We start from the raw sequence: 10,845 nt of genomic DNA on the forward strand, positions 1-10,845 counted from the left end.
CCCGACAATGTTCCTATGGTTTTCTTGGAAAGATTTTGGAGTGGTTTTCCCTTGCCTTTTCCTCCCCCCCCCCCCCAAAAAAAGCTGAGATTGACAGGCCCAAGGTCATGCAGCTGGCTTTATGCTCAAAGGAGGGACTAAAAATATTGGCTTCTAGTCAATTAGGAACCATCGATCCACAGCACTATAATTAATATATTTCTCTTACGGTTCTTTTTTCTTTTCTGCAAGAAAATTATCCATTATTTCGAAACGAACCCAGCGCGTGTTCCGCAAACGTTTTAATACTACCCTTTGCCTATTAGCGCATTTGCTAGAAGAACGCTCCACACTACAGTATCCACCGGTTGCGGTAACTAACCGAGGCCGGAGCGTCCGGAAGCTCCGCCCCGACGCTGACGCCGGTTGCCTTGTTACGCCGCCTCGGATCTTAACGAAGAGGTCCTGGGGTTGGTTTGTATTCCGTCGGGGTGGGCTGGGGCTTTCAGTCCCTTCTCTAGGTGGGAGCTGCTCGGCATGAATAAGTCGGAGATGGCGGACGAAGCTCTCTTCCTCTTGTTGCACAACGAAATGGTGTCCGGCCTGTACCGCGCTGCCGAGCAAGGCGATGGGGTGAGTGCGAGTTTCCAGCCCGACGCTTCTCGCGTGTTCGGAAAAAGAGGGGAGCCCTTTGGGATTCTGGTTGGAGAGTAGCTGCTCCCACTCCGACTCCTCCCCCTCTCCCTGAGGACCAAGCGGGGCTTCCGATTTTCAGGCAGCTCTTTAGGCTGAGGAAGCGGTGCGCCCCTTTGGGGATCGTGCGGAGGCCCTGTCCGGAGTTTTTTCCAGGAATCAGTGGCTGAACAGGTAACTTAGACGGCGGTCTTGGCGGTCTTTTTGGACAAATCCTAGCAGGCGGGGGAGGGGGAAGCGCTGGATTCATACGCTTCGTTTCCGGTTGTCGGCTGCGGAGGCTCTGGGTAACACGGAATACTAGCGGGAGGGATGATTTGAAGAGAACGGAAAGGCCTTGTTGTCACTTATTTTAGCGTAGGAAATAGTCTGGTTTATTTTTTTAAATTAATGTCCAACCTTTTCTAATGGTCAATGTATGGCTTTATTTTTACCGACCCGATTACAGGTAGTTCTTGACTTATGACCACAATTGAGCCCAAAATTTCTGTTGCTAAGCAAGACAGTTAACTAAGTTGTGCCTCATTTTATGTCCTTTCTTGACACCCTTGTTAAGTGAACCACTGCAGTTAAGTTGGTAACCAGGGTTGTTAGGTGAATCTGGCTTCCCCATTGACTTGGCTTGACAGAAAAAGTTGATCAAATGACCCCAGGACACTGCAACCGTCATAAATATGAGTTAGTTGCCAAGTATCTCAATTTTGATCACCTAACCATAGGGATGCAGCAATTATAAATGTGAGAACTGGTCATAAGTCACTTTTTTCAGTGCCGCTGTAACTTTGAACAGTCACTAAATGAACTGTTGTAAGTGAAGGACTGCCTATACTTAATTCTGAAGTTCCTTTAATGCACCATACCTGCTTTTTTTTTTTTTGGAGAGTAGATCTGTCATTTGAATGACAAAAACTGCCCTTTTGGAGGAGTTGTAAATCCCTACTCCTGCCACATCCTGTTGGATGACTTATAGGGAGAGGCAAAGCCTGATAGAGTTGACTTCTCATGAAAGGTTGACAGGGTCTTGTTTCTCTTCCTAATGGAACTGACTTTGCTATTCAATGAAGTGGCTTTGGGTACTCACCTTCCCCCACCCCCAATTTTACTGACAGTAGCAGCCTTTCAAATGCCACATGACTATTTTTTTTTTTTGGTACAAACACTAACAATTGTCCCTTATTAGCACAATACAGTAAAAGGATAATACAAGCAATGTTTATCTCAGATGTACTGCTCTTGCATGACAAAGTCACAATTGCTTTCATTTTGATTCTACTTTAAAATAGTTAAGAGAGAATAAAAAGAATCATTTAAAACCATTTAAAAATAGAGTATTTGCAACTGCAAGGTTCTCTTTTTGTAATTATAGGAAAATGGACGTTGTATTACAAAATTGGAAAACATGGGGTTTAGAGTAGGACAAGGATTAATAGAAAGGTGAGTGCAATGTTTATTTTCTCTTTTGACTATTTTCTTTCTTTTACAGTGGGGTTGTGTAATCTGTGGTGCCAGGGTCAAATGCAACTTCCCCAACCCCTTTCAGTAGTCCTTGAACCACCTTGAACTAAAAACTGAACTGTTTTTATTCGGAATGAGAAATAGCTGAAATTGTAGTGCAATGCCTAAAATAGGTGTGTTACACTGAGAATAAACTTTTGGGGCTCTTGCTGACATTACCCAGTTTGTAGACCTTTGAGCTTCTAAAATTATTAAGTATGGCTAATGGCCTCCTTATTTTAAAGAATCGAGGTTGGTAAAATACTAAAGCTAGATCTTATATTGCCAGTTAGGAAGAAAGTGATTTGGACTGGAGGAATGAAGGGAAGTACTACTGTGATATATGTTCTCTTAATTCCATATTTTAATTTTATGGATGGTTCTCATTGCTCTTAATATAATCCTATCTACATTTTTTCCAGCTAGATTCCTTTTGTCTTTAGAAATATATTTTTTTTTCATTCATACTGTATTATATATTCAAACACTGTTTTTATTACTGTAGGATACATGTTATATTTTATAATTAATGTTAAAGAAATTTAAAAAATGAAAAATAGCTCACATTGCTTTAATTTAACTTTAAGAGAAAAAGTTGGTAAATAATATGCAAAAAGTAATTGCATATTGTATGTATTATAATATAATTTAGTGGTTGCAATAGCAATGAAGCTGTATTTTTTCAATATAGCCCATGGAGTTTTCTATATTCTGCATGCAAAATATATATTCAGTCACTTTCGTCATCTATCTCCTGTTATAAAATCAGTTGGCGTATTTTAGATTTGATTGGGTTGTGCACATTTTTTAAACTGATTGTAAACAGTTAAGTGTATTATTACCCTGTGTGAAGGTGATTAAATGCTGCTGCTATTTGGGTTGCTTTCTCTTAGGTTCACGAAAGATACTGCCCGATTCAAAGATGAATTAGATATAATGAAGTTTATCTGTAAAGATTTTTGGACTACTGTATTCAAAAAACAAATTGATAATCTCAGGACCAATCATCAGGTATTAGAATGAATAATGACTTGTAGAACAAGGAGTCAAACTATGTTCCATTGCTGTGCTATTCTGTTCCTTTTCAAACATTTCAGTTCAATGCATAGATGTTAGCTAAGTAAATGAATGTTATAAATAAGAGCAGTATGTATATAGGAGTCAAGTTATTTTTATTTAACAATAGCAATGCAGTTATTTTTCTTGATGAGTTTCAGCAGTACTTATAGTCTTGAATAATATTTGTCTACACTTTCATTGCAGTTTTAAAAACATTAAAAACTTATAGTGAATATTGTTTTGAATATAAAAATCTGCTAATATGAAGTTTACTATGGTCAATTTGATCATGATAAGGCTAAGTTGATGATACATTACACAGAATAATCCACTGACCTCTGCTGTCCACATATCTTCTGTCCTGAAAGGAAATGTCCATATTTCTGTGAACCTAAGAAGTATTCCAGTTCTGCTAAATACATATAGATGCATATTAAATCACTTTAATGCCCTTCCCATAAAACATTGATTTGAAGATTTTAAATGATACAGAGATTCTTTGTCTTTCTAGTTACAATTATAAAGTCATAAATACAAATTACTGCTTCATTTGGCATATTTAAATCTCAGTTTGCATGTATAAACTAGTACAATGTATATATTCTGCTTTTCAAATACATCTTTGATTTCCTAGCAAATTTCTTAGCTCATGTTTGATTACTAGTCTCCTTTCTACCCCTTTATTATCTTTTTTCAATCCTTCTCAAATTGAGCCATTCCATAACCATTAGCTCTTCTACTACTCTGAAAACTTTTTTTTAAACTTTTGTCTCTTTAATCACTGACGTGATTCTCCCATACTTTTTGGAACATGAGTCCAGTTGGACTCATAAACTCTGACAGCTAGACACTGACTGATTAATTTTTAAAACGTAAAACGTTCTAAGTTGATTGAGGGTAAAGACTCTATAGTTTCAGTAATAAAACTGCTAATGCATACCTAATGAAAAATGTACAAACACTAATTTGGCTGCATATGGGCAATCTTAACAAATTCTGTTGATGTGTGGATCAGCTTTCTAAGAAATGTTTTAGTGTAACATTAAAATTAATAGTAGGGTATAAATGTATTAAATAAAATTTAAAATGGAAAATGTTCATTTCTGCAGGGTATTTACGTACTTCAGGATAATAAATTTCGTCTTTTGACTCAAATGTCTGCAGGAAAGCAATACTTGGAACATGCCCCTAAGGTATATGTATTGTAGCTTTAAAATGTCAGTTCTTTAATGGATTGTTATTAAGCCTTCTGTCTCTCCACATGTGTGGGGAGGAAGATCAAATTGCGGTTTCCTGCTCCTTCCTATTTTCTATGTGCTATGTGCACAGGTTGTATATTATGTATATTATGCATAACATACATAATATGCAACCTGTGTTTTATGCCTTTTATGCATACTGTGCTAATTTGTCTGAATATATGAGAAGCTAAAGCCTGGTAAAATGAGGAACTATGTAGTGCCTGCCAATCTTTCTCTCTTCACATCCAATTGAGAGAGAGTTCTGTTTTGACTCAATGGAATGTGAGTAGAAATCTCTGCAGATTTTGCTACTGAATGGGGCAAAATCTTAAGACATGGGGAGAAATGTGGGAAGGACCTAGGATATTATGCTAGCATGTGCAGTCCTTTGAACAGTATAATCACCATACTGTTGTTTTTAATTTGTGAGACTGTTGTGTGAAATTTGGAAGATAAATATTGATGGGAAACATGTATCTATAAAGTATCTAAAATTTAAATGCATTCTAGCTATTAGATATGCATCTTTGTTCTTATACCAATATAACAGAAGAGAGATTTTTGGTTCTCTTTATAGGTTCTTTATCACTCCTTTTTATTTGGAACTGCATTCAATCTATTTTGAAAAGGCTCTGAAATATAACATTAACTGTTAGAAAATCTTATTTTGTTATTGGAAAAAGAGCCAAATGGTCTTTGCAGTATGGCAGTGGTGGCGAACCTATGGCACGAGTGCCAGAGGCGGCACTCGGAGCCCTCTCTGTGGGCACACGTGCCGTTGCCCCAGCCTTGCCTCCCCCCGCGACCCCCTCCTTTCCAGCAGCCCCCCTGAAGGAGAGTCACCCTCGAGCGTGGCCCACACGGAGCAGCGCAGCCAAGGACATGGCAGCCAGGCAGTGTAGACAAGATTCTGCCCTCACACCCCATCATGCAGTTGATGCTGCAGGGCACGGGCAGAAGGTGTGACCGCCATAGTGCTACTAGGCTGCCTGGGCGATCTGCGGTGGGCCCTGAGGCGGTGAATGGTCCTGTGGGCAGGTGGGGCAGGGGATGGGAGGGCAGAGCGGAGCCGCGGAGCGGGGGGTGGAGCAGAGGTAGGGCCAGTTTTGGGGCATTCGGTCTCTAAAAGGTTCGCCATCACTGCAGTATGGGATCCTTTCAACATATATAATTAATATGCTGATTCCAAACTCCTGAACAGCCTGGCTATTATTTTCCCTATTCTGATAACCTTTAAGGTGGACAATAGCATTATATAATATACATTTAAGCTAGCTAAATATGCAATCTTCTGCCTATAGTAGTTGATTGCAAAGTAAACATGAGGTAGAAGACTGATATGGCTGCAGAAAAAAAAACCCAATGTAATTTTACATTGTATCAACAGAACTCTAATTTCCAAATTGGAGGAAATAACCCACATATCACCATTCCACATCAGTCAGAGTCCAATTTTCAGAGAAATTGGAAGGGAAACAGATAATTAGGAGATTACAAATCAAGATATATAAAGATACATATTGTTTAGCTCTAAAAAAAAGATGATGGGGAATTATTATCACATTTTTAAGTACCTGAAAGGTTGTTACATAGAAAATAAAGGCAGTTCTTTTTTTTTATTGAAAATTTTTTAAATTTTACAAAACAAATCCCCTCCCCGAACCCCCCCCTCCCATACCCTCCCCCCCTCCCCAAACCTCCCAAACCCTCCCCCAACCTTCCCAGAGTTGAGTACAGGCTTAGTTAAAATTTTTCAAAAAAAAGAAAAGAAAAACTTAAAACACATATAAATCCTAAACAAATCTAAATACCTTAAATTAAATAGGTTATCTTCTCTAAAAAAATAATAATTACAGTCCTTAAACACATTATAATATACTCTAAACATTTTCTAACATCATACTTATAATATTATTCATCATTCTGTATAAACTCCCTCCAAGACACAAATTTAAACATTACTTTCTTTGAACATCTATACATCTATATAAATCTAATCTCTCCCTCTTTCTTTATCATAAAACAAAAAAATAAACATAAAAAGGCAGTTCTTATTTGTCGCAGAATGGAGGGCATAGACTAAAGGACTTAAGTTACATAAAATTGAATTTGGTTAAATTTTATAAAAAAAAAAACATTTTAAAACAGCTTGACAGTGAAATCTATTACCCAAAGATATAGTGTGCTTGTGTTCATTGGATGTGCTTAAGTAAAGGGTAAATAGCCATTTGTCAGGAATGCTTTAAATTGAATTCATGTACTAAATAGGGGATTGGGTTTGATGATCTAAATCATTGATTATCAACTGGGGCCCTAGGATATTTCAAGGTGGCTACAGATGAAAAACATGTAATGGGGGGTCATGGCATGTGTCAAGGGGGCTACTGAAATGTATTACTGTGTCTTGTTGATGCCAGAAAATGCACCAATTACTCTACCATATATGTTTCTGGGAAGGGGGGGGGGACATAGGAAGAAAATTGGAAGAGGGCCACGAGTGAAAAAGAGTTGAGAAACACTGGCTTAAACAATAGCTTTCTGACCCTGTCATCCTCTATTTCTTAGAAAATGTCTTACAAAGACATTTATAATATAACTTCCATTGGAACTTGGGCAGAAAGCTAAAAAAAAAAATGTGTTTCAGACATGGATTAGGATCCAAACCTTTCCATTTTCCGTACATTCCCTCCATCCCATCCCTTTTACTATTATGGGAGGAAAAACTATGCTAGCCCTATTATGCTATAATTTATTGTCCTTCTATCGGAATAATAATAAAAAATATTTTAAATGAAGTCTGAAACAGAAGCAAATAACATTAAAAGTGTCTCTAGCTTTTACCTCATTGAACCATTAATGGTTTGAAATTTGGTGCAAGCTTCTTTCTTTCTAGGCTATAAAAATAAGTTTGTATTCCTCAGAATGAGTTTTATAAATTATTTTAAGATTAGAGTTTTATTGTGAGTATTCTGCCTTGACATATCTTGCAGTATTTGGCATTTACATGTGGACTAATTAGAGGCGCTTTATCAAATTTGGGAATAAAAAGTATTGTGACAGCTGAAGTTTCAACAATGCCTGCATGTAAGTATGTTTTGTATTAGCAAAATGAGATAAATCTGCTCTCTTCTGTGTATTATATAAGATAAAATAAGTGAAATTACAAAACAGTTGCTTTAAAATGGTGCTAGAATAGAAAAGTATACTGTACCTTAATGTAAAATTAGTGAGCTGCCTAAGAAATAAGGTGACAGTAGTTATTGGCAGTAGTTATTGGCAGTAATGTCCAGCTAAAATGGTTGAGTTGAACAGGACATCTGCTTCAATTCATAAATCTTTCCTAAATCTCACCGAGAATGTTTTTTCTCTATGTGGTACAAAGCCACATACAGGACATTTGTGGCACTAGGAACCAGATGTAGCTGTTAGTTCTCTACTATCTTCCACAATTCAATTAGAATAGTTTCTCTAATTGAATTATGAATTCAAATTGAATTATGTTCAAATTAAGATAAGGAAAAATGGGATTTTCAGAATGTGAAAGTAATCGAGGAGGAAACAGACTGTAGTCTCACCAGATAGGTTCTACTCATCAAGGCAGTGAACAGATTGCATTGTAAAATGTATTTTGATATGCTTGAACCTGAAGTCTAGTAGAATTTTTAGAAGTACATAAGATTGTTTCTGATAAAACAAATATTCCTTAATATTTTTTTTGCAGGTAAATTTCAAGTGATGATACAGAAGACGTAAATATAAAATCCATTGTCTTGCTCTGTAAAATGGCAAAATGAACTATTTTATTTATAAATCATGTGAAGCTATCCTTTATTGTATTAGTGTCCGCTTTGTCAAATACATTTTTTCCAGAGGCGATTAATTGACATTTTCCACAATTTGCTGGTAGATTTTTAATTGTCTTCAATTTTGACCCATGCAGATGAATGTTTGTTAGGATGAATAGAATATCTTAAATAAATGCTAAGGTTTACTATCTGGCTAATCCTATACAATTTCAGTTTTGCAATGTTGAAATGGGTCATGGCCGTAGAGCTGAGAACGGGACTCCTGTTTTTCAGTTCCAGAAAGATAGTTTAGGTATTCCATAGACAATAAAATTGCTTCAAGATGATCTTTCATAGTTTTAAAAATGATGCACTTGCTTATCTAGCTGAAAGTTTCAAAACTACATAAACAATGTTAATGTAACAATTAGGGTTGAACTGGGTAGTTATTGCTCCAAATCATATTTAATGTGTATGTTGGCAGAAATTCTAGCCCACTGAATAATACCAAACAGCAAGTTGAAATTAAACGGAGATTTATTGGATACAACGGTTTACAAAGCGTGGTGGACTCCAAATCAATATTTGAGCCACACCTTTTTCACAGTAAAAGCACATATTTTATACATTCTATCCCGACGCCTTGGTCCCTCCCCTTTGGCCTCATTGGCTCGGCTTTAGAGATTACAATCTTATCAGGATCGCCTAAACAAAATACATTATCCCTGCCCCTGCTATTTTGCTTCACCTATTCCCTTATATCTACTTTGACACATACCAGGAAATCCTATGGCTTACGTGTGGAAATCCTATGTGGAAACCCTATAGCTTACGTGTGGAAATCCTATAGCTTACGTGTCACTTAGCCTCACTCATATTCTAAAATTTTGATTCCTTACATGTAGATATATAAGATGTTGTCTGTTAGCTATTCATGTAATACAGATACATCTTACACATAGTTAGATTTTATATTTTGATTTACTCTGATTTTCTTTATAAGGTTGAGACTTCAAATAAGGGCTTTGAATTAATGGTTTTGACATGTTGGAATTAAAAACAGTGAAGTGGGCATGTCCGAATTCTATTTAGAAATCTTGTCCATCAAACTGAAACTGATAGATTAATAAGTATAGGAAGGTAGAATGATCAAAGACCTTGTATTCAAGAAGTAACCTTTTGTTCATAGCCGAATACATCCCTCAGAAACAGATGCATAAACATTGATCGGGATTGGCTAAGGAATTTGATTTAATGGTCAGAATCTAGCATAAATGTTGACAACAGAGGAATATTGTTCATTCTTACCTGTTTCTAATCATATGAAAAAGGTTATTGCAGTGTTTCTGAACAAGCAATAGTTTGGGAAGGTAGACATAAGCAATGTTTAGTGCAGTTGCTTGTAAAGATCAGTAGAAAAGAATATACAGTATGTATATGATATATATGTTGTTGGTATGCAATTCGCAAATTCCTGCTCAAAGAGCAGCTGGCAGGCATGGCTAGGAGATCCTTTGTACAGATTATTTTGGAGAGTCAATTGCATCCTTTCCTGGACTGGAAGGAAATTTGCTCAATTACTCAAGCCTTGGTTACCACCTGGATTACTGCAGTACCCTCTACGTGGGACTGCCCTTGAAGACTTGGAAGTTATAACTGATCCAGAATGTGATGATGCATGCAGTGATGAGGGCACCTAGGTTTACTCATATAACATGTATTGTGTGATCTGCATTGGCTGCCAGTTTCCTTTTGGGTGCAGTTCAAAGTGTTGATTATTACCTTTAAAGTCTTACATGGCACAAGGCTAGGTCATCTGTAGGACTGTCTCTTCTGAAAGACATTTACTCATCTTACCAGAGTTCCTTAAGCATTGCATCTTATAGGATCTAAAACAGGGGTCCCCAACCCCTGGTCCACAGACCAGCACCAGGCCATGGCATGCCAGCAACTGGTCCACACAAACAAGAAAAGCCCCATCCACAGGATGTAGGCAGCACACAAAGCCAGTCCCTGCGTTTGGAAGCACTCCATAGGTGCTGAAACATTTTTTATCCCAATGGAGACCTGACAGAGACTGGAAGCTCTGCGTGGCTGCCAGTAGGGCACTTGAACAGAGCATTCCTTTCCGTGCAGTCACACAGGGTGCTTCAAAACACAAGGAATCCCTGCGTTTTGAATAGCCCCACCAGAACACAAACACTCCACAATCCCAAATCCTAACCCCTACTACACCTCCGACAACCACATTCCTTCACTAACCTCCTTTCCAGCTCCATTCTGTTTGCAGAGCAACAAAAGAATGAATCAAACACTCCCCCCCCCCCTGAGAATCAAAGCTTTTGTAGACCATGATCTTTTTTGCAGAGAATTTGTGTTTGAACTCGCACAATATTACGGCACCCAGGGGTTTCCATTATTGGCATGACAAGTATTTCCAAGCCGACTTTCCTCTTCCTCAAAGAGAAAGAAACTGCGGCAGAGAAGAGACAGATTTTGTAAGGTGAGTCCCGCGCAGCAGGAAGAGAGAGAGAAGCAGTTGTGGGGAGAGGAATAGGGTAAATATTGCAGAAGCCTCTGCAGTCACTTGTAAG

At 37.7% G+C, this 10,845-nt stretch overlaps 1 protein-coding gene across 1 annotated transcript; it reads left to right on the forward strand.

Annotated features, from left to right (window-relative positions):
- Positions 1 to 264: 264 nt before the first annotated feature.
- Positions 265 to 8,457, forward strand: TRAPPC6B (trafficking protein particle complex 6B). The gene is made up of 6 exons (XM_039351790.1): positions 265 to 612; positions 2,039 to 2,106; positions 3,060 to 3,177; positions 4,335 to 4,418; positions 7,457 to 7,550; positions 8,188 to 8,457. Exons 1-6 carry the CDS (start codon positions 517 to 519, stop codon positions 8,217 to 8,219), a joined length of 492 nt encoding a protein of 163 aa, XP_039207724.1. The 5' UTR covers positions 265 to 516; the 3' UTR covers positions 8,220 to 8,457.
- The last annotated feature ends 2,388 nt before the right edge of the window (positions 8,458 to 10,845 follow it).

Source organism: Crotalus tigris, unplaced genomic scaffold, assembly GCF_016545835.1.
Source record: "Crotalus tigris isolate CLP2741 ecotype Arizona unplaced genomic scaffold, ASM1654583v1 scf7180000018371.15429387391:27106975, whole genome shotgun sequence".
Classification (NCBI taxonomy): domain Eukaryota; kingdom Metazoa; phylum Chordata; class Lepidosauria; order Squamata; family Viperidae; genus Crotalus; species Crotalus tigris.